At 42.0% G+C, this 23,731-nt stretch overlaps 1 protein-coding gene and 1 long non-coding RNA gene across 6 annotated transcripts; one reads left to right on the top strand and one right to left on the bottom strand.

The window, feature by feature from the left end:
* Window positions 1-398: 398 nt before the first annotated feature.
* LOC119009541 lies at window positions 399-22,536 on the top strand. Of its 4 annotated transcripts, XR_005071758.1 has the most exons (7): window positions 399-550; window positions 7,319-7,547; window positions 9,729-9,790; window positions 9,890-9,972; window positions 10,192-10,418; window positions 10,814-10,857; window positions 19,083-19,212. It is a non-coding gene; the product is annotated as an uncharacterized LOC119009541 (long non-coding RNA). The 4 variants fall into 4 exon arrangements; XR_005071757.1 differs by lacking the exons at window positions 9,729-9,790; window positions 9,890-9,972 and adding an exon at window positions 22,293-22,536 and having other exon boundaries at window positions 415-550; window positions 19,083-19,136; XR_005071756.1 differs by lacking the exon at window positions 9,729-9,790 and having other exon boundaries at window positions 415-550.
* On the bottom strand, window positions 2,513-19,036 carry LOC119009539 (vesicular glutamate transporter 1-like). Of its 2 annotated transcripts, XM_037080906.1 has the most exons (15): window positions 18,458-19,035; window positions 18,123-18,240; window positions 17,476-17,634; window positions 10,164-10,416; window positions 9,328-9,446; window positions 9,114-9,228; window positions 8,904-8,991; window positions 7,845-7,931; window positions 7,257-7,393; window positions 6,850-6,999; window positions 6,576-6,708; window positions 5,930-6,040; window positions 5,068-5,195; window positions 4,661-4,730; window positions 2,513-4,490 (listed from the first exon to the last, which is right to left on the bottom strand). In XM_037080906.1, exons 3-15 carry the CDS (start codon window positions 17,535-17,537, stop codon window positions 4,195-4,197), a joined length of 1,749 nt encoding a protein of 582 aa, XP_036936801.1. In that variant the 5' UTR covers window positions 17,538-17,634; window positions 18,123-18,240; window positions 18,458-19,035; the 3' UTR covers window positions 2,513-4,194. The 2 variants fall into 2 exon arrangements, with proteins under 2 accessions (XP_036936801.1, XP_036936802.1); XM_037080907.1 differs by lacking the exon at window positions 17,476-17,634 and having other exon boundaries at window positions 18,458-19,036.
* Window positions 22,537-23,731: the final 1,195 nt, after the last annotated feature.

Here is a 23,731-nt window from a genome sequence, read left to right as displayed (position 1 = left end):
GTAACATCATCAGTACTGGACAATATTTTCTCTATAAAGTTTAAAAGGTAGCTGTATTATTAACAAGGAATACATACCTTTGAGTAGAACAGCAATGGTGTGTCTTGTGTTTCTGAGTGAAACTGTGCTTCTCTGGGTGTTACAGTCTGCTGTGTGGTCTCATTTGCTAGCCTTGTTTGCTATATTAGCCGTGTCCGTTAGCATAACATTACCCATCAGCTCTCACAGCACTTTCTGCTAATTAGTTTTAATTGCCTTAATATTTTAAACAAAGTAGTGGGAAGATGTTTAACAGTCATGGAGGGAATCAGTTTATTAAAGGAAGACCCCCTGACACCTTGACACTGCGCTCATATAAGGCACAACCACAGAGGCTCATTTTCTAATTGCCAAAAGTGAACGTTAGTCTTGTCCCGTGATATGACGTAAGACGATGGCGACCCCTGTCCGACCTGATGCTAACTGTCCAACGGCTAGCTAGGACGTGTTTGACTGAAAAACTAAAAAGAAGTGGCAGCCATGGTAAAGATATTTCACAATACGTGCATAGGTGAGTTTTGTGCTTATTAAGTATTATAACTCTCAAAATGAGTACATACCTCAAATTAGTAGGGTGAATTGAGACAAAATGTCTTTGTGGGAATATCTGCCATAACTATTATAATAACCACTTATTAACAACATTTAACTGATAAATAAAGAGGGAGTGAAAAGGAGTGTACAGTCAAACCAAGACAGAAAGCCAGGCTGGAGCCCTGGGAGTATTTTGTGATAAATAACAAAACACATTTCACATAAATATGTATATATGTAAATAAACAAAGCACACCAATAAATGTGCCACCACAAACCATATCATCATCATCAGCTCACAAACACACCCATGGCCGCAGGCCTTAAACAGCCGCAGCACTAGAAGATGACAAGGGTGACAGGAGTGAAAACACTGTTCTATATAAAATGCCTCACAAAAACAAGGAGGAGGAGCACCTTCACACCTCTTGTCCCATGAGCACACTTTGCACACTTTGCTGTAATATGGACTGTGCAACAAGCCTGACTGGCTTTGCATCTTTTCTGACAGGCAAGCCCGGGGCAGTTCTTTAGCATAATTTAGGTTCCCACAATAACACATTTTACTTACATTTCTTAAATGATCATGTAAACAATATTGTTAACAGAAATAAAGGTGCAGATGCATATTTTTCTTCACTTAAATCCCAGCGTAAGCAACTAGAACCTTCAGCAACTAAAATGTTTGTATGCATTGTTTTTAACTCTGCCTGCTGAATATCAGGCAGAGCAGTGCGACCGGTGAAAATGTTTAGTCTTTGACAGATTTTTGGGCGCATGTGCGACAAAAATAGTTGCAGCCCTGGAGCCCTGTGTTGGCTCAGCGGCAGGCTCGTCGGATTTCACAAGGTACTGTGTGACAATGGGTAGCACCTCCCAGGAGGTTCTCAGGTTCTGCTCCACTAGGACCACTGCCACTGTCGGCTTCCCTGTTATATCAGTCGATGTCATTTGATTGGCCACATCCTGGTCTTTCACATCCACTTGTGTGCAGTTGTATTTCAGGGACATGACGTCTGACTGTGACTCACTCAGTGCTCGGTGTGAAGCACACTCTGACTTTGACTGATGCCTTTTGTTCATGCAGTTTGGCTTGGTTGTAGGAACCATACATCAGTGACGCTTCATGGCCTGACTACTTGAAGTCTTTCACCTAGTCAGTCGTTGAATCTGGATTATTTGTGACCATATTTAGGCACTTCACATGTCTTATGACCTTCGACTCCACTCATGGCCAAAGGTGGAGCCTGTTAGAGGCCATAACATAGATGAAATCTAAATAGTTACCTAAATGCAGCTCCGGCTCTATTAGTACATGTGTATCCCGCTTGACTACAGGCAGGTGCACTGGTGCTTTATATGGTGTGGTGTCTACTGTGACTGCATTGATCTCTCTTAACGAAAGCAAAAGCAAAGTCTGTTAGAAGGCAGCACGTTGCTTATAGAACTGAAGTTAAATCCAGGTTGCTACTATTTCCCCCACTGGCAGATGGATGCAGGATAATCCCAGTGATTTCAGAGACCAAAGCAGGACAGTGAAGGTGAAGCCATCGGTGCTTTTTTTTTTTTTCCTGGCTGTGGAAAACTGGCAAGTCCTGTGCTCTGGTGCCATAAAAATCTATTTTTCTTCTTCATTTCCATGTTCTTATACTTTACCCCACTGATCGATATGCTGTCTACAGAGGGGAACAGCATTAGGGGTAACATGAAACCACTGTATCCAAAGACCTACATTATTAGTGCCTGAAGCGGGCATGCAGCAGAGGAAAGCTGGCCTGAACAAAACAAAAACAAAAGGCAGATTAAAAATGTAACACTGCTGTAATCATCTATTTTTTAGCAAGATAGTTTATGCACCGCCTAATACCAAACACACAAACATAAAAGTGGAGGAAATGCATGGACCATGAAGCATGTCTGTAATAATTGTACAGGAAGTACCACCTCTAGGTTTTATTATACAATATATTCCACATGTACATGATTTATACATATACAGTTTGAGTTTACAATCCAGAACAAAACATTTAACAAGAAATTAATGAAAAATGACAAAAACAGTAAAAACCCTAACATTTCGTTTAGACACTATCAGTTAACTCCACTCAGTGAAACCGTATCAGCCAAAATGATACCGTTCTGTGATCTAACACAGGGATATATTTTTGTTCCATCTTAAACCTTCATTTCGGGGGCTAGCTACATACATTACAACATCTACTAACAAAAATAAAACAAATTGCTCATGTACAGTGAAATGTCATCATTTTGTTGTCCATCTGTTTTTTTTTAAATTGATCTTTATTTGATCTTTTAGTGTATCTGCAATTTGCTGCACTCTAAAATAAAGCGTAATCAGAGGGTAATCAGAAAAGACCAGCTTTAAACGAAATTGACTGACACCTACGTGATGGCTCTATTCGCACAGGTTTTAATTATGACGTGTTATATACCTAGCACCATACAAAAGCCTAGGCTCAGTGTGTTTTGTGTAGCAGAGACTGGCGTGTGTTGGGGTTTTTATGTTATATGGTGACAGCAAAGTGCTTCTGTTGATGTTTACACTCAGGGAATGAACACAGTAACATGATAAAATAACATAAATGAAGCATAGATTACGTGTAAAGCATTTTGAACAAAAGAAAAATCAGATGTTGGATTATGACAAAGCGATAAAAAGTGGCTCTAAACTAAGACACTATATTGATAAAGAATTGTTGTTACCCTGGATAATTACATTCTGTCTTGTCCTATACGAGGCATTTTTTTTTTTATTATTCGACAGGTTTGAGGCCTAGTACACAATGTTTGCATGAGGAAATCAAAATGCTGCAGCTATAGATGTCAGCATGGGCTAGTTAGACTTCACAGAAAGCTGTGCGCAGTAATATTTGCAGGTGTTCAATCAGTTTCTCAGTAGACGTGTAAACCAATACTAAAGAGCAAAATATTTTGTTGTATTGGCACAAGTAACATGCTTTTTCTTATAAGTGTGCACATTAAGGACAAAACTTAACATCATTTTCAGGGAAAAAGGTCTCATAAGACTGTATGAAATCCTTGTCACTCCCATTTTAATGACTTCCTGTTTTGACTTCAGTGGAGGTACAAATTCTACAACCGTTGATTAAACTTTTTTAAAAACCAATTAACTCAACAGGTTTTCACCCAACAGTAGAAATGTGCTTGTGACCAATGTGCACTTAGAGATTCTTAATCTTGAATGATTCAAATATAAGTGAGAGGTATACAAATGATACCCAAATCCTGTTAGATAGTATAGAAATTCCTACATTTTTTTTTAAAACAATGAATAAACATCAAAGTAAGCCACACAGCCCTCCTCCAAGAGAGATTTGCAGGGAGGCTGATGAGTCTAAAACACTCTTACTTAGATTGTCTGTCACACAATGTACACAATCACACACAAACACACATTTTACATTTACTAACGCCTTCGCCTTCACTGTGGAGTCTCTGTGAATTCAGTTCAGTTATGATAGTACAGTCAGGCTTGCTGAAAATGGTCCCCTCACACTTTCCTTTTTAAAAAGTTCTTCACGCTGTCGGGTGAGACGCCACACTGTTGATGTTTCAGCCTCACTAAAACCACTCCTGGTTTTATGTTAAATCTCGGTCCACCTCTCCTCCATAAAGGTAATTATTGGTTCCGGTGGGCTGGACGTACTCCTCAGTTTTGTCCCAATCTGAGACCCAGCCTCCTCCTCCCCCTGCCATGCCCCCACCTCCGTTAGGATCCGCTCCCTGGTTCATGGCTCCGTAGCCTCCTCCGCCACTTGTGCGATACAGCTCCTCCGTCTCATTTGCGAGCTCGTCCTCATCAAGGATGCCACATTTTTCATCGCTCAGTTGCTCAGGTTCAGCCCAAGCTTGCTTCTCTCCTGATGCAAAGATGCCTGCAGCACAGAGACAGACAAAATCAGTCCATAAGATACAGGGATTTTGCATGTTACAAATGCTAACCTTTGCATGAGGACCAATTTCCAGATTGTTGCACGCTTGAACATTTTAATGCTTTGGTTATGGATGAATAAGTTTAAACAAATAGAGAGAGGAATATGCATACCATAGAATATAACACCTCCATAATGAACAAGCGAGGCGATAAGAAACACACCCTGCCATTCTTCTCGTGTCTATCAAGGACGGTGTGACAGAAAGAGGAAGAGAGGTTATAAACAAACACTGTAAGTTTAATTTTCCATCACAACATCAGAATCAAAATGGGTCTTATGACTGCATGTACTTCTACTTTATAGACTTCTTGTTTATCAAACTAGTCTCAGTGCAAAATTACACACTTCCTGAAGAAGTGACACAGCTGCTGTTTTAAATAGCACAAACAGTTTCGATAAGCACTTCAGTTGGAGGCTTGCTATAGCTCAATGATCCATAGTAATAAGAAAAACACTCCTTCAGACAACAAAATAACAACAAAAATATATTTTTATTTTTTTCTTCAGAGGTTCTCACCTTATGCTTTGTCATGGCACCAACTATAAGTGGGCAAACCATACCGGACAAAGTACCCACACCATTGGAGATTCCCATGAGGATACTAGCATAGCGCGGTGCAATGTCCAGATGGTTGACATTGAAACCTTATGAGGAAGGAAAAATACAATATTAGTACACAAATGAGAGGAAATATTTATTATTTATTCACAAGCCCCAGTTGGTGATGTGTTCATTTTTATGAGGAGCGATAGCCCAATGGAAGCATGATTATAGGAATATTGTTGGAATGTTACATGATCCTCTCGCTCTTCTGCAACAATACCTTGCTCCTTGTCACTTCGATCATTTGGTTGACACAACTCTATAAAGCACATAGGCTACAGTTTGGTGTAGAATTAAGGATTCATAGTGTATAGTTCAGAGAATATTATATATCAACGATGACACTGACATAAGAGCAGGACTGAGAGAAATAGCCGCACTTACAACTCCGTCTGCAACTTTGGCACCACAGACAGCGCCATGTATTCATCAATACACAGCACATTTAGGCTGCTAATATTTCAGACCCACAGTGGGGGCCATAGATTCCAACTTGCACAAACGTCAGTCAGATAAAGGATCAATAAGTCGAGCTAGACTAACATATTCAACTTAACAACCCCCCTTGCACTCACTCTGCTATGAGGAGATTGGGTGAGGGGCTATGCTACTTGAATAGTTGTTGGGGATTGGTATAAAAACATGATGTCCTTAGTGAAAATGGTCGCTTATGAATATTTATGGGAGCAAGGTAGATGCATGCAGCAAAATGTGTACAGAACAGTTTTGTTTTTGTTTTGTTTTTTTACATAAGAATACAAAAATATGGCTTCACCTGAAATAGCAAAGCCAGAGAAACCCACAGCCAGGACCAGGAATGTAATGGCAACACCTTTCGTATGAGAGAAGCCCACCACCAACAGCAGGGTTGCCTCCATGCCAAACCCTGATGTAGACAAGTGACATAGTTTGATGTGTTATGGATAACATTGAATCTTGGTGAGTTTACAAAAGGCCATCTTTCTTTTCATAGAATGCCATTGACTGAGCAGAAACCTAACGTTGCCAGAGTACCGACAGCCTCTCACAAAGTGCTTTGTACACTGTATGCTTCTTCGTTTCACTTTGCTATTGATTTCTCTCTGTTGTTCAAAAATAGCTGGCAGCAGAAGCAGAGCTTCTGTTTTCTGGTGAGTCATCATTTCCCTAATGCAGCAAACGTTTTCTCACCACAGTTTACTAAATACGGTAGTTAACACTACTGTTAACCAATGAGCTACTGTGCAGTTTTTCAGGTTGAAGTGACCACACTAACCATCTAATCATATCCAAACAAAGTTGAAAATGCCATTTCAAAACAGAACTTGAGCATATGCTCATATGACTACAGTTTTTACCTCTTCTAAGAAAAGCTATAATAGGCACAAAATTTTTATTGCACACCACATCCATGCAGGCCCTTAATTTTGGCCCTTCCTTACCTCCACAATTCATGAGTTTCCGGACGTTCGTGGTGGTCATGATTTGATTGGAGCGCAGATAGTCAGCAATCTGGCCACCAATGGGCACGATAATGGTCATGACGAGGTGAGGAAGTGCGGAAACTATGCCCACCTACACATGAAAGAGGAAGAAATGTATTTTTATGTAATAGGTCTGAGATCTCTGCAGATGGTCCTGGAAAGCAGACTTTCCTCAACCATATCACGTTATCATACATATGAACCTTCTGTTCCCACTTATGGTTTCTTTTACCTTGCTAATCTCGAAACCAAACACCTCCTCGAAGTATGCAGGCTGGCTGATGAGAAGCAAATAGAAAGTCCAGCTTCTGCAGAAATTTGCCACAATGATGGCGTATACAGGCATTGATGTAAAGAAGGCCCTCCACGGTGTGTTGAATTTCTATGACACAGAAAAAGAGCAGTTGTTTACCTGAATTAGTTTTACTTTGAGATCCATATACAGAGGTTACTATATGGAGTGTCTAAATCTATCTTAGTCGCACCCAGGTTGACAAAGTACAAGCACAGTGACATTGCAAACTCTTCACTGTCACTTTAAGTGACTGCACAGGCCATATCAGCACTGTGTGATGCGGGTGTATGTAGTGTTTGAATCACACATTGTACCTAAAAAAAAAAACTCCTCTACGCACTGACCGTTATTGCTTGCTGTGCTGTGTTGCCAATGCTTTCCTCAATATATATCCTCTCCTCCTCAGTGATGGTGGGATGGGCTGCTGGACTTTCGTAAGACACCAGGAACCAGAAGCAATACCACATGACCCCAAAAGTTCCTGGGGCAAGGGAGGAAGACAGGCGAGCAGGATTAATGTTAAGTGTCAGAACTGCGAGGAAAGGTCAGAAAGAACAAGCTGCAAAGGAGACACCTCAACTGAACCTGCTGCCTTTGTAAAGACTGGGAGTTAATGCTGAATTCATACATAACAGGTAATGTTTTTGTTCAGCTTCTCATGTTTATGGAGGTGGCCTTTTGCCGTCTTCTTTTCCTTTCAGTTTCAGCACGTGTCAGCATCTATGTTGTGCATGACGAGTGTGCTGACACTACTACTGATACCAGCATTTGGATTTATTTACTGTTGTCACAAAGTAATTGACTACAGTTGTGGTGGAGTATTCAGAGCATTTCTGATGTGTATGTGTAGTTTCCCAAGTTACAGTTCGGTACAGTATGACAGAAGTATGCCCCATGTCCCATATCAAGCCTGAAGGTCAAAGGTCTCTTACCATAGACATAGAAAACTGATGACCATCCTGAGTACTGGACAAGAATTCCAGCTAATGGCATGGCAATCACAGCACCAGCATAAGAACCTAAAAACAGAGAAACATGTTTAAGGCTTAACTAACAGTTACTTTGATTATCATTAATCTGCCTCTGATTTTTATTTTGACACTGTTTTTTTTTTTTTTAAAAAAAACATCTTCAAATTACTTGTGTTGTCTTTCAACGCAGGATATTTACTGTCATATGTGACAAAGAAAGGCGGCATCTCATCAACACTTGAGAAGCTGGAAGCAACAAATGTGGCAGCTGTGTTTGTGGTGATAGTTGACGGTTAATTTTCTTTTACAGCACATTGTTGTGTTGTTGGTACAAATGATACATGAACCATATACACAGAAACATGGTGGATGAAGGTAAATACTTGGTTGATGGTCAGACAGTTTAAACTACATTGAGTCTTTATTGCAGTGCCCGTGTTATTTCCATGTTACATCTTTAAAGCACACAAACACGCTCAAATCAGAAGAGCCACATCCATTCCTGGGCAATAGTACCATCAGAGGAGCCCATGCATGCACAGGAAATCAACTATCTGATCAATAATATAACCACTGAATCAACTAATAATATTAAAGGGCCACTGTGTAGTTAAGGAGAAGGAATTCAAACTCATGATTTAAATATTCAGTATCAATGAGGTGTAGTACAATAATAATACAAACTCAACAATGATATTTTTTTCCATAACTGAGAGAACAAGCGGTTCTCAGAGGAAGATAAGGTCCCCAGAACACTGTTTTGAATCTAGAAAGTTGGCAGGGTCCGCCAAATATAAAATGTAAAACAGTATAAACTTGTATTGTCTTTAAAGTTAGTGTGTTTATTCTTTTTATTCAGTCATGAAAATGAGGAAAGTTTATCTTGTTTGTTTAGGCATAAAAATGTAAGTCCCTTCTGATTAAGATTTTGTCCCCCAAACTGCATTGTGCATTTTTCAAAAAATGTCTCCAAAAGTGAGAACAAACTGTAGAGAAACAGTATGGTGACAGTGGACTCACCGCAGAAGGCTGTTGTGGCCAGGCGACTTCTTTCAAGAGGCGGTGCCCATTTTGCCCAAATACCATGACAGGCCGGATATGAAACACCCTTTGAGATGGGGAAGAAGTTACTGTTATTAAGATGAATATTGCACATAAAATGTAAATAGATGTCTTTGTCATTGCCCATGTATTGTGTTTAAGAGGAAGCTTAAGACAAGAATCAAGCACCTCTACTAGTCCTTGAAAGATCCTGACAATGATAACACAGCCAAAATGCATCCTTGCTGCTGTGGGGATGAGCATATTCAGGCAAGACGTGGCCACAATGGCAAAGCCAAAGACTCTGGAAGAGGAAAGAAAATAAAAACCAAGAGACATTTAGTATTAAAGTAGCAAAAATGATCCCATGCATACCAAAAATATTATGAATGGATTAACAGACCTGTTTGCTGCAAACTTTTGACAGATGAACCCTCCGGGGATTTGGGTAACTATGTATCCCCAGAAGAAGGAACCATGGATCATTCCCACTGTTTCTGGGTCCCAATCAAACTGAGCTTTCTGTTTGGTTGAGAACACGAGAAAAATGATTAGTGTGCACTTGCAATTAGAGTTTGATCTATGAAATGCATTAAGGTGATATTTTATCTGTCAGAGCAGACAGCGCCTAATACTGGTCATTAGTTTGGGAAAGGAGGGACTGTAACATTGACTGACAGACTGCCAATTTCCATTTCCACCATTAACAAAGATTTTTACATTAAAAGAACAGATTACCCCCCAAAATACATATTTTTCCTCTGACCTGTGGTGCTATTTATCTTTCTATTGTTTCGGTGTGAGGTGACAGAAATCATCCCCTGGTTCCTTAAGATAATCCATGGACCTTGATGCGTCAATTTGACGTAGGAACTATACTCTTCCTTCTGAACTACAACTTCCATCTGTTTCACTGCTCAGAAGTAAATGTTTACTTATGGAGGCTTGTGTTTGTTGCTGCACAGGATCATTAATGGCATCCTCCTCGGCAGAGTTGTAATGTTACCTACCTTGGTCAGCAAGGGTCATATCAATGAGCAGACTACAGGTAAATTATGTATGTTTGATTTTAGGGTGAACTGTTCCTTTAATATAGTTTCAGCACTGCAATGTTGGGGAAAAAAAGTATTCATTGATCTTGTTCAGCCATTTAGTAGAGGTATACATTTTTGTTGACCAGTTCAGTTAAGTAGAGGGTAAAAGTAGCACAAACGTTCTGCCTCATTCGCCACTACTCACCACTACGACTTCCTTGTTGTCTCTGAAGATGGTGTGGCTGTTGACCATGCTGACGATGGCCACGCCCAAGTTACATCGGATACCGAAGGAGATGCAGAAGCCGATTCCAGAGAGAATGGCGATAATGTAGCGCCTGGGCAGACCGAAGCATGTGCAGTCAACAATGGGAATCTCCTTCTCCTCCACCAGCTCCGGCCGGCCCTCTGCCGACAGCTCGATGGTCTCGCCATTTTCCTGCTTCTTCTCAAGAGCTCTGTGAGCAGAAAAGTGAAAGGCAATTTACATTTTTGTAAACTATTGCAGTATAGGCTCAACATACTGATCTTATGTAGGGTAGAGCAGCCCTTGGTCTTTTTTAGATAACTTACCCTTGGAACAACCTTGACCCTACACACTAAAACACACTCTTCAGAAATAACTTAGATTCTATTCTGAAGGGTTTTTAGACCGACAATTTGGCTTGATAAAAGTGATTGTGATTCTGTATATCCAGGCGATCTTTTTCACCGCCAATTAGACCAGTACCTCCAACATCTTAATAGCAGGCAGTCAGCGCAGTTGTCTTGTCAGCCTATAACCACTGGAGCTTGCTGACATAACTTTGACTTATCCTGTCTCCTCTGCCGTCTTCTTCATTTTTTGTAATGCAGGCATTCATCTGCTGACAGAACGGGCCCGCAGTGAAGAGTACAGTGTGAGTAAAAGACAAACAGTGATCACAGAAACTCATCCTGCTCCTGTTTCTCTTTCCAAGCCCTTTATTCCTGCTCCTGTCTGTAACCTATGTTCATATGGCTTGCTGAGAAACCCTGAGAAATCATGACCTCTGCCTGCCACCAGTCTAACAGGCATCAAATATGTATCCAAACGCAGCGGGTCTTCTATTAAACATGACCTGTGCAATGCTGAGGTCTCAGATTAGACTCGAAGACTGCAGGTCCAAAACACAGAGCCCTTTTTATATTACAGTTTTATTCATTGTACATGCCTATGTTTTTATATCTATATGTAGCTAGTTAAAAGCAAATCTCCCTATGGCCTTTATGGCAAATGTAATTTACAGCAAGAGACGCATAGGCTACAGTACCAAAGCAAAACATATGAGGCAACTCAGCACTGCAGCTTTTAGCCAAAATACAACACCCAGCAGTGCAGAGCTTGAATAAAGCATGAATAGGAAGTTGGGGGTGTATTTTATAGACTACGTTCTTTGACAGCTGGTTGTTGAGGACAGTGAGATAGAACTTGACAGGCATCCTGGGTGAGAAATGACGTGTTTCAGGAGTCTTAGCCAACTGAGCCACTATGACGCCCCATTAGTAACAGTGCTCCCACAGCGGCCATTGTGAACATTCATGATGGTTAGGATGAAAGTCTACTTGGAAGAGCAAGTATAGACTGATTACTGTTTGTCACGCTCCCTCGAGCTAAGATTAACATCATATAAACACTTGGAACCTGACAAATATTAATCAAAAGGCAGTGAAATTAAACATTATTATATTGTAAATCAAGCTACACACACACACTGTGTCATCAAAATCAAAACTGGTCTTCTTACACCCCAAAGACCCAATTACAACAACAAAATGATAATATGAAAATCCTGTAAATCTATGAATGAAATGAAAAGTCTCGGGACAGTTTAAACCGTTAAGACCAACATATTTAAAATCCATATCTAGATTTCATTACTTAACCAGTCTGAGGTCAAATGCCAAAGTAAGTGTTAGATAGGTTTGTTGGTACATGAACTGGCTGAGAAGAGTAAAGTAGCTAACATGTTTGAATCCACTCATCCACTGTTTACTGATTTATACATAAGTGTGGTCAATGTGGTTGCTGGGATCATGTTGAATCTCCTCTGCATCAACACTGTGTGTGTGTGTGAGCCCCAAAGCACATATTGAAGCTATATACTCAGCAAACCAGTCTTGTTATTGCAAGTCTTAGTCTTGTTATACAAACACTCACTACAAAATTGATTAAACTGTGTCATGTAAATACTATATTTTCATAGCGTGTATTGAGCATTGCTTAAGGGTATATAGTATGTAGGATTGTCCTAAAAATTATCAACTCGTACAAAAGTAATTTCGTATTATCATAATGTGTGACCCCGCAGATGTATGTGTGGTGTCTGTATTTGCAGAGATTCTGCTCTCTACCCTGTATTTTATTTGTATTTTTGCGGTGTTCTGGACATTACTGGGCAACAACCTTTGCTCGCTGCAGCTTAGCCCTTAGACAACACCAGTGTGCAGGATGTGATGTCAGGACTCTATAGAACAAATATCTCTCCCCTCTGCTTTCTGTGTCTGACTCAGGGTGGAAGAGGGCTGTACACACACACACACACACACACACACACACAGGTAGAGCAGAAAACAGAATAAGTGTGCAGTTCAGCCAACCTCAAACACCATGACGCTGGTTTATTACACAGAACCGTTAAGAGAGATGTCTGTAGAAAGCACTGGCTCTTTCGGAGAATACATATCAGGTGATTGGACGAGCCACCTGTGAATCACCACCTACTGTGGGTCGCTACAGCTGACCAGACCAACAGGGGAGAGCACTACAACCAGCCTCATACCGACGCCAGTCAAAACATCTTTTCAATTGTGGAGAACTGTTTATTGCTCTTACTTTCACTGAAATACACTTTCCAGTTCTGATGCCATAAGCAGATTCTACACAGACCTCTTGATGAGCAACCATTGTTGTTTTCAAAGGAACAGTCAGTTGTCACACCTGAACCACACCGGTAGCTTCAGTGGGTCATCATAGATACCAGGCACTTAGATCCATGCATTATTACCTGAGGAATTTACAAAAAATGCAAAAAATAAAGATAAAAAAGAAGAATAAAAAGAATAATGCCCTATCTCACAATGTTACAGAAAGTGAGAAAAACATTCCTGGAACTGTCCCTTTATCCACATCAACGCTGACAGTTAATGGGGTCTATTCTGAGAGCCATCCACGATCTAATTTTTGTGAAAATTCTGTTCAGTGGTTTTGTGTGAAATCCTGCTGACAAACCAACCAACAAACAAATGCACGCACCTGCGAAACTCTGAATCATGGCTATGTGAGGCATTTTCGCTCCGTGTAACTGAATGAACCCTGTCCTACACCGCAATGTTCCCACTCTGTCAAGTCACCAGGGACGAGAATCACAGTTCTGAAACACCAGGGGAAAAGGGGCACCAGCTGGTCACTAAAGTTCTTTATGCCATTACTGCAGCGCCACAAGATGTACATCCTGTGGAGACCTGAAAAAAATGACATGGATACCAACATATCAAGTAACAAACAGCCTTTTTTACTTGACTTTTCCAGGCAGTCAGCTAAAAACTCCAACAGTAAACTGACTGATAAATAACAGCCACACAATTATGAAACATACAGGCTCTATTAGTTACAGTAAGCAGGGGTTCTAACAGTCTCCGACTCTGATCAAGTATTAATGATTCTCACTCTTGAATTATTAATATCCCTGGCTCTCTCGGACTATTTTTGTCTGAGCGGGCCTCTCTCTTCATCTTCCTGTCTCCACTCCATCTTTAACACCGCCTTTTACCGTCATCTCCCCAGAGTCTCACACGCGATCCTCAACATTTCCTCCTTCTTCTTTCCTCTCTCCCCACTATCTGGTGGATGCTCACACAGTTTTCCTTTCTCTGCAACACAATGGACAAAATCTGTATGTTTCTCTGCCACATGTGCTGCAGTGACTTCTCATGACTGACCCCGAGTTAAAGAAAATCCGTTGTAATCCCTACAAGCTAGCTGACCTTCTCTCTGTCGTGCTCGGCACACCGCGAGGAATAGTCTGTGAACCAGTTCGACCCGATAAGAAAAACGCTTGGTTTTGAATTTGGGTGGCATGTGAGGAAGCTGAATTCACCTGAGCCATTGTGTCAAGCGAGCGTTCCTGTTTCTCTGTCCAAGTTAATCTCTCGATTCATATGTCAAGGACATATGTCGGGGCGGTTCAGCAGCTTGGTTCAGAATTGAGTCAACAGCTTAGGAGCACTGAAGACAGTGTCAAATAATTGGTGTACGTCGAAAAGCTCTTCGTGACACCACTGTGGAGGACTCACTGAACTCAGTACTGCAAAATGTTATAGTTTGAATCTGTGTATTGTTGCAAGACCCGTAGTCTCAAAATATCAGTATATTTTGGACCTATGCCTTAGTAAACTTCACTGAATTGAAGAATAATGTTCCTTAGAGCCGCAACAAAGATTTGTGTGCTAAAAAAGGGTTAAACTTGCTCAAATGTCTATAACATTTGTTCTCCCCTCAGATATTGTGGATCAAAAGTGTTTCAAATGAGCATATTTCAACTTCAAACATTTATAGCGAGGGCTGTTCATTCTGGTAAAAGATTCAGGAATGAGACCGAGATCTTTTGCACAGTATTTATTTATAAAGATCTATATATAGATCAGACCTCGAATATACTCTTGTTCAAAGTGCAGTTTGTCCTCGTCTTAACGTTGTAGCAAAGAAAAGATTCTGAGGATTTTGGACTGCTGGCAGGACAAAGCAAGACATTTCATGACATCAGCTCGAGATTCAGGACATTTTGATGGGCATTGTTAATCGGTCTCTGCTGCTATGGAGACCAAACGATTAATCAGTTATGACAAGTATTATTAGTTGCAGCCCTAATACACTGTAGATAGTTGCATAACAGGAGACTTTGAGTGGGCTTTACAATGAACCCATGCTTCTGTTTTGTCACACTAATCTTCAGCGGTGGAAGAAGTACTCTTTCACGAGAATACAAGGTAGCTCTATTGTAATTTTATAAGACAAAAGGGTTCAACAAATTGAGCTGTTTTTTGAGCACCCATGGTAACATATAAGGGAAGTATATAGTTTGGTACCTGAGAAATTTTAAATAGCATAGATAATGCCAAAACATTTTTTTTGGAGATTCTGCCTTGCGTATTCTGCACTAAAACCTCTCTAGTTTTGTTCTGATTGACTTTATTAGCGTAAAGGCTGGCAGAGGTAATGTTCAGAGGGTTTGCTAGAGATCTGGAGCTGCAGCTGCATCATTTCTCAGGGATTTCATTCTAAAATTGTAATTCTTCAAAAGAATCTTTCGTTCACACTGTGTGCCAACGTAATTTATTCAGACCCTGTGACATATACACTTGTATTTACACATCTGAACAATTATATTATTTAATACAAAATATTTCATGTGTTCCCTTTATTATGACACCTTGATTATTCAAATAGACGTTGTAGTTGCAGAGATGCACTTTGTTAATTATCCAGCAGAGAGCCTGAGGAAGGAAGCTGATCTGTAGTCTGGTGGTATGGCAGCGGATACGTCTGTATCTTTTGCCAGATGGCAGCAGGATGAGACTGTCTGGGATGAGTGCCGTCTTTTAGTTTCTCTGTGCAGAATCTCATTTCACCCATATCACTGATGCTCTGCAGATGGGTACCAAAGATGTTCTGGACGGTTTTTACAAAAGTCAGAGCACTTTTACCAAACTGTAGAAATGAGCGCCTACGTAGTTACTTTCCAGCACTGCTCATCTCGACAAACAACATTCATGTGATTCAGTTAAATACTGCCAGAAGCTTAGCAAATCAAACAGAACCACAAATAAACTAATAGACGTATATAGCAGGGTGTTTCTACAGCTCCGTGGCTTAGATAAGAAATTAAAAATGAATAAACAAGGAGTGAGCGCAGCTGTGTCCGCTCTCCTCTCCGTGCGCCCGTCGCATGTTGCGTGCGGAGGCCAGGAGCGGGGAACGGACCGGTGCGCGTTACGCACGGCAGCAAGGTACCAAGGGAGCACCTGAGCGCACGTGCGCCTCGCGGAAATGAAAGCTTATAGGCTGCTGGCTCTGCCGTAGGTCGAGTGGCCTAATCCCGGCTGGCTGTGAGGTGTCCTGAGCAGGAGAGGCGTCGGGGGAGGGGAGGGACACAATGACGAGCTACCGGGCTACTTAGAGGGGGAGCGATGGCGAGAGAGGTGGCCAAGGTGTACGGCCTGCAGGGGATTTACGTGGGCCGACAGCTTGGACGAGCAGAGGCTATTTCTGGAGAGGATTTAAGTGTTTAGACGCTACATCAAATCCCGAGCGAAAGAAAGGGGAGTCCATCGACGCCCTTTTTCTTCCCCTCCCGCCCCCACTTGCGTTCAGATATCCATCACTGACCAGACTCTCACTCCATCACAGCCTCTCAGCGGGGAAGGCGTGTCACTCCCTCTCTATTTATTTTATTTTTTTTCCCGCAGTTTATTAAGAGTGGGGCTGTTTGGAGAGATGTTCCCGTTAGCCAGCACACACACACACACACACACACACACACACACACACACACACACACACACACACACACACACACACACACACACACACACACACACACACACACAGTGAGAGAGAGAGAGACTTGAATTCTTTACGCAGGAGTCTTGTGGATCTAAAATGCCACACAGATTACCCGCCATGTTGCGACCTTGAACAGCGCCCCCCGTCCGTCATCACAAGTCCTTTGAAAAAGTCTTCCCCACCTCACCTGTCCCACAGTGACATGTGTGACGGGACGACAGGCCCTCATTTACACCACAGCACGCAGTGATTCCCGATGAGTCTAGCAGAATAAAAACGACAGCCTCGTGAAGCCCTAATCTGTTATGAAAACTGGCACACATTGTTTGGTCGCTCAGTCACAAACCCCCGCGTACAAAACTGTGACAAAGAGTCTGTGATTGGACCAAAGTGACAGCACTGCAGAAAAAAGGCCTGAACGACATGAATCCAACCAATCGATCCTACGCCTCATCTTACACCGATGGATCAGTTCGGGCCTAAAAACTTAATTCTGGTCACTTGCTCATTAGAAGCTGAATCATTGCATGTGAGATTTCCGCGTAAGGTTTCAGAGCATTTGTGTTCTCTGGAGGAAACTTCTTTCGTCAGCCATGGCATCATTCTCCTAAGGTGATAAGCTGTGTGTGCCAGTTTCCAATGCGACAGATCGGTCGCCTATAGAGGGACAGATGTGGTGCCAGGTCACCCGACCCGACACTTATCCAGGCCTCTGGAGATCTGGATCCCCAAAAGAGCAGTTTTCTCCTCTTTTAAGACAGATAAGCCACGTGTGAGCAGCTCTGCTCTGTCCTCCAGAGGCCTGATTTAATCGTAAAAGTTGAACTTTCTTTCTTTCTTTTTTTTTCTTCAACACGAGAAGGCAGCCGCTCTCTGCGGCGCCACAAGCAACAATTTCTGGTCGTAATTTGCTCCAGATAGATTTTTTACATACCCGTAGATTTTCCCGAGAGTCTTGGCTGCCACGACCTTAAACCTGTCCGGCCGGATCTCCATCCTCACGACTCCAGGATCCGACCAATGTGCAGTCTTTGCGCGCTCCCGACCGAGCGCACAGCCTTCTCCCTCTACTCCCTCCGCCCCGTGGCTCTCACTCACACATATAAAAAAAAAAAAAAAAAAAAGAAAGGAAAAGAAAAGAAAAAAAACACCTTGATTTTACTTGATCCCTAGACTCATTAACCCGCAGTTTCCTTTGCGGCGGAATCTAGAGCGACGCCGATTGTCCAGATTCGATTTGCTTCAGCTGCTTTTGGATAAAACCAGCGGAACAGACATTGTGAGCCGCACTTTGCCAGAGTCCTTCGCGTCCAGGTGAACTTCCCGACACTCCCGTAAAAAAGGTCTGGCGGCGCGCCGGATGGAGGTAACTTTCGTGGCAGAGCGGCGTCTCTGTCCGTGGTCCTGAAACCAGATTACCGCTGGCTGCGCGCTAATCTCTCCAAGTGTGTGTAGTGAGTGGAAGGTAGCATGTCACTTCCTTCCCCGCAGCCTGGCGTTTTAAGCACAGACTATTCTTGGACCGCGAGAGCCTTGAATGGAGCAAGTTAGAGTAAACAGTGTCCGATCGAAGCATATTACCAGGGTTCCCAGGTATCTGTGGCAGGGGAGGGGCAGGCTGCTCCCGGGGCACTGGACTGATCCTGAGTTGAACTGTCGGGAAAAGGTGTGTCGATCCAAAGTAAGAGGCGAAGTGAGTCTACAAGTAAGAGAAAAACAAAGAAAAATCAGATTTTATAAAATGATAAGATCCAGATTTTGTGGGGGTTTTTTGTCGCCTCAGCTATGCGCCCTGTGCGTCATACCAACAGTGTTGGAGCTGCCACCACGCATCGTTTCTGCAACCATATGGGTGTGACAACTGCTTCAAGGATGAGCTCCCCAAAGGAATGGAAAGTCAGTCATTATCTACTCACCCTCATGTCGATGGCAGAGGAAAACAGCGTCGCAGCATCCTCAATGACAGCTGGTGTAGATGGGGACTTGTTTTAAAATGTAAGAAAAAAACCCCAAAAACTGAAAAATAAACAATTGTAACCGCTCATCCATCATCATCCAAGTCTCCACAGACACCAAATTGTTTTGAAAAGAAATTGTTTACACCCACAACATGCAGCCGCCCACTTCAGATGGCGTGTGCGCTAACATTTCTAGCTTAGCAGCTACCGTGAAGATTTCAGCTTGAAAAAGGGTTTAAATAACGTACTTTCAAATCAATTTGGAATCTCAGGACTTATAGAGAATTGAAATACACAGGATGAGCTGTTTTAATCCTGTTTTAAAACAAGTCCCCATCTCTTTCAGTTGCTTCAGGCAATGCTGCGACGCTGTGAAGCTCCAGAAATGTACTGTGGTCCACGAAACTTCACCCAACTCTCCATCAGCATGTAGCTGAGTGGATAATGACTGACCTTTTTAATTTTTGGGGGGTGAATTTATCCTTTAAAGTTCTTGGTAAAATAGAGCAATTTCAGTTGACAGTATGAGTATTGAAATGAAATGAATGAAATGATCATGACAGCATTTCTTTTTTTTGGACAGTTTATTTCTTCTGGTACCACTGGATGACCACTGATAGTGTCAGACAAGGTGCAGGTAAAACTCACTACACTTCATACACATGGTTATGATGCAAAGGTGAATGTGGAGGGCACATCTGGTGGTTGTGGGCAGTGACAGGTCAGCTATTTATCTGAAGTGTGTAGAAAATGGACAGCAAAGGGTACAGTGAAAAACACAACTACTTCTTCCTGACTGTCATTCATAAGTCTAACTTGGGAACTCGATATCAGATGCAGCTCCTCTCCAGATCCTTCGCTGATATAGTTCTCAGAGAGCGCGAGGAGACGAAGAGGGGAGGGAAGGGCATGGCGGAGGGAGGAGGAGAGAGGCAGGGTGGCACAGAGATGATGGACGGCGTGTCCGAGAGCGAGCCGTAACCAGCTCGCCGCACGTCTGCCGCGCTGGAGCCAGGAGAGGCGTTGAAAAACACGGGGGGAGGGTCCATGGGGTCTGTGGTCAAATCTGCGGACGGAGGGAGAAGAAACTTAAACCTGGATTTCCTGTAAATCAGATAAGAGCTCACAGGATGGAGCACCATTAAGCCACGCGCCATGCCAGGGAAAAAAAACAACACGATCCGTCATGTTTCTGTGTCTGTAATTAACATCAATTGTACTGTAACTACACACATATTTGCCGTTGTATTTCTGCAATTCTAATGTATTATTGTCTCCCAAAAAAAGGCAACAAGCCAGAAAAAAACGCTTCCAAGAAGTCACGTTGCATGACATCAATAAACAACGACACGGCACGCTGCTGTTTGATAACCCAGCTGTGATGCTTTACAACAAATGTTGCCCAAGAGACGAGAGAGGGAAAAGATCAGATGTTGATGAGTCCAGTTTTCTCTGGATGGAAGTCTCTCTCTTTGTGTCTGCTCATGAGGAGACAGTTTCTATTTAAATCTTTAGCCCCATTTTGTCACTCTCTGAGAGAATTTCTATGCTTATAGTTGTCTTTTTTGTTGCAGCTGACAGCCGTCTTTGTTGCGGTGCCACTTTGTAGTGTAGGCAGATAAGATTCGAGTATTTTTATGTGCAGGGGAAAAAAAAAAACAAAAAAAAACAAGGCCGTACAAAAGTCCTGCCCATACAGGTTCCTGACAGTCACTGTGGGAAGTGCAGGCTCTGAATCAATAACAATCGATTAAAAATCTACAACTCTGATTACAAAAACACCGGGACGCTGTGTGTAATGTAAATAAAAACAGAATCAATCATTCTTAAGCTGACTATTCTTACTGACAGCCTGTGTAGTAATATCCATTATACAATCATGAGTTTCATGAAGTGGCCACCCATCATTTCTTGCGAGTGACTGAGCCTTTCAAAGATGCCAGATACTTACTCCATCATGCTACTACCACCTGTTACTAATCCACCTGTTCACCTGTGAAAGGGTTTTTTCGGAGCATTTCATAAATCTCCCAGTCTTTTGTTGCCCCTGGCCCAACTTGTTTGAAATGTGTTGCTGGCATCAAATTCAGGAACAGCACATATTTTCAACAGTCGATGACAGCTGATGAGGTAAAATATTAAAGCAACGCTATGTAACTGAGTCTATTTCCATCCATCCATCATCTGCAAGCACTTATCTATTGCAGGGTGTTGGAGCTGATACAAGCTGACATCAGGCGAGTGGCGGGGTACGCCAGTCTTGTGCCCGTATTGTCAAAACACTATCAAATTCAAATACCAAACTGGTTCTTCGGCATCGGACTGAACCACTAACCCGAAAGCGTCGGTATTTGACGATCTGGAATGAGACTCAACTATCTTACCACAATTACATTACACATCACACAGTATTGTGTTTAAATGTACGGATGTATATAAAAAGGATAAGCAAATGATCCCGTTTTGTCTAATTTACACCTCACACAGATGCTATATTCCACCTGAGTCATCGTTGAGTTGGGTGTGCAGGTACTGCTGTTTGGTGTAGAACTTGTTGTAGATGCAGTACACCACAGCCATCAGAGCGCAGGTTCCAGCGGACGCAGCGATGAACAGACCAACTTTGGCGTTGTCTTTGTCTAAGCGGGCGTCTGTAGAGACACAAACACATGACAAGTCTAGAGGTCAGAGGTGTCACACAAAAAACCCTGTCAAAATGAGTCAGGCACCTTTGTCGTGTATGCCCATGCTGCCTTCCTGACATGAGAGCTGAGACAGAACAGGTTGAAGAGGTTTTAACTACCAGATGACAGCATGAACTTTCGCCAGTGTGTTACATCTTTGTACATACATCATGTGGAAACGGGCGTGTTGTGCCCGATCTGGCGCCCCCCACAGTTACTGAGTGCAACAACACTGTTGTGAATACAAATCCCAGATCTGTAAAAATGTATCAGACCTAATGTAGGCGCAAACTACAAACAAAACACATTACATGTTAACAGTGTTACATCTGTTGAAGTAAACACGGGTGTAACTCTGTGATCCTACCCTCACAATGGAGTTACGTAGTGCAGAAACAAGTGATAGGAGGGCGGAGTAGCTGAGACTGAGACACCATCCACCCTGTTACAAGACAGTGTACCATCGACATAATTATGAAGCTGATGTTTTAAGATTAAATGATCCATAATGTTGCTTTAGATATGCAAATTGGGCCTTCTCTATTTACATTTGCACTATTTTGCAGTTCCAGAGCATAAGTCTAAACATTGGATAAAACCAAGTCCAAAATGCTTCTTTTGTATTGTTGGTGTATTAGAGTCAAAGAACTATTCCGCAGGGGATTTTGGATGTCTCTTTGTATCACTTTATAAATCGGAAGATACTGCCAACAGCCATACAATATCAATTTTCACCACGTTTTTTTTTTTTTTAAATAAAATGTTCTGTAAATAGAGCTATGAATAAAACATGAACGAGGACCTCTGTTAAAACCTTCAGAATACAGAGGGGAGAAACACTGGAGACTTTGGTGCATGTAGGTGCTGCTGAAGTGCAGACTTCAGGCTCAGAGTCTGAGAAAAACACTCCCACAGAAAATGGCCTTCAAATATGTGTGTTGTAAAATTCAGGTTAAAATTTGTAACTAACAGACATCACAATGAAACATTCCCAGTTGCATACTCACATTAAAACAGTTATTTTTTGTATTGCAAGTTTTCTGATATCTTTTGTTTGAATATGCAAATAATTGTTAAACTCGTGACTTACATGTTTTCTTTGCATTTAGATTAGTGGTTTCCTCTTCTCTCAGCAAGTCTTGTATTTGTGGTGGAGGGGGAGGAGGAGGTGCTGCTGCCGGGCCCTGATGGGGCCTGATCTCCTGCTCAGACTGCAGAGTGCTCTGGGAGCTGCTCAGTGGAAACACCAGAAGCAGGCAGAGAGCTGCCAGGCCCGCCATGAGGGTCATCCACCGGTACACCTACAAATGAAAAGGGACATGCAAAAATATGATCAAGAACAGATGAAAATGAGCTTTTTGTGAGCATTTATGTCAAAACATTGATTATTTTTAAAGTCTGGTACATGCATGTTAGCCAGGGAGCTCTAAATCTCACCATAGGATTAGACAATGGTGCAATTATTTTTCATGTTACAGCTTGTTGTCAGAAGTTAATCATTTTCCACCTCTAGCAACTCAACCTGGTCCCGCTCTAAAAAGAGGCCTCTGAAACTAATAAACTTCCTGTCCTACTCACACACATTCACTTTTCACACAAAGGCAACATTTAAAGCAGATCTTGTCGATCGTGTTTACCTGAGGTCGAAGCAAAGATGTTGTGTGTCTCTGCCGGGTGTTGGTCGTGTCCTCTCTGCCTCTCTGGCTGACTGAAGTGAGACTGCATCCAAGACAACTGGACTCCCCAGACACCCAGCATCTCCACGGGGACGCCTATGAGTACTCTTCCACACAGGCATACATGTTAGGAAGTGGCTCACACAGCAGGTGTTGAGACGGACAAAGCAGTCTCACAAAGGATAAGTTCTGTTCTTGCACAATGGTTTGTATGAAGTTTGCACTGAAATCTGTAAAAAAAACAGTGGAGAGAGGACAGTTATGTGCTTGTAATGATTATTTTAAGATCTTTTTTTGAAGGTTTTGCGCTTTCTCATATAAACATTTAAAAAACAAATAGGGGCCTGGATGTTTTTGCAGAGGTCACACAACCTCCTGTAACATGATGGTGTTCAGCGGAGGAAACACTCTGACTTGAGTGCAACAGAGCTCCCTGCTGACACATAAATGTACTGCTCGAAACTCAGGCAAGTCAAAGAGTTCAGCATTCAAGTCCAAACAACTACTGTGAAAAATTGTTGGTTTATATCTGGAACTGTTTTTATTTGAATATGAAAAATAACAAAAAACATGACCTTAAGGATTCTTTGGAGAAAAATATTGATACTTATTTTATTGCCGCTTTTGGTTACTAGTAGTGTAACAGCATTTTGCAGCAGCATGCTGGTAGCTCATCTACATTCCAAAAGTTAGACATTTTTTTTATTTTTTGTCCTCTTTGCTATGTTAACCTACAAGCAAAGATTTATATTGTATTTCACCATTTCTACTGTAATGTAAAGCTGACATTATTTGCACTTTACTTTATGGTTTATATATGCATTTATCATATTTTATATAAAAGTGGAAGGATGGGATTGGCTCCAGCAGCA

Source organism: Acanthopagrus latus, chromosome 20 (genome assembly GCF_904848185.1).
Source record: "Acanthopagrus latus isolate v.2019 chromosome 20, fAcaLat1.1, whole genome shotgun sequence".
Taxonomy (NCBI): Eukaryota; Metazoa; Chordata; class Actinopteri; order Spariformes; family Sparidae; genus Acanthopagrus; species Acanthopagrus latus.
Note: the sequence above shows the minus strand (reverse complement) of the source record. Positions and strands in the feature narration are given on the sequence as shown.

What these genes read in the sequence shown, in the direction of transcription:
- LOC119009539 (XM_037080906.1), bottom strand. Translation starts at nt 17,537, where the DNA reads ATGGAGATCCGGCCGGACAGGTTTAAGGTCGTGGCAGCCAAGACTCTC. An exon ending in CAAAAGTTTGCAGCAAACAG is followed by an intron (nt 9,229 to 9,327) that starts GTCTGTTAATCC and finishes TTCCTCTTCCAG; the next exon opens with AGTCTTTGGCTTTGCCATTG. An exon ending in GTGCCATGACAAAGCATAAG is followed by an intron (nt 4,731 to 5,067) that starts GTGAGAACCTCT and finishes CGTCCTTGATAG; the next exon opens with ACACGAGAAGAATGGCAGGG.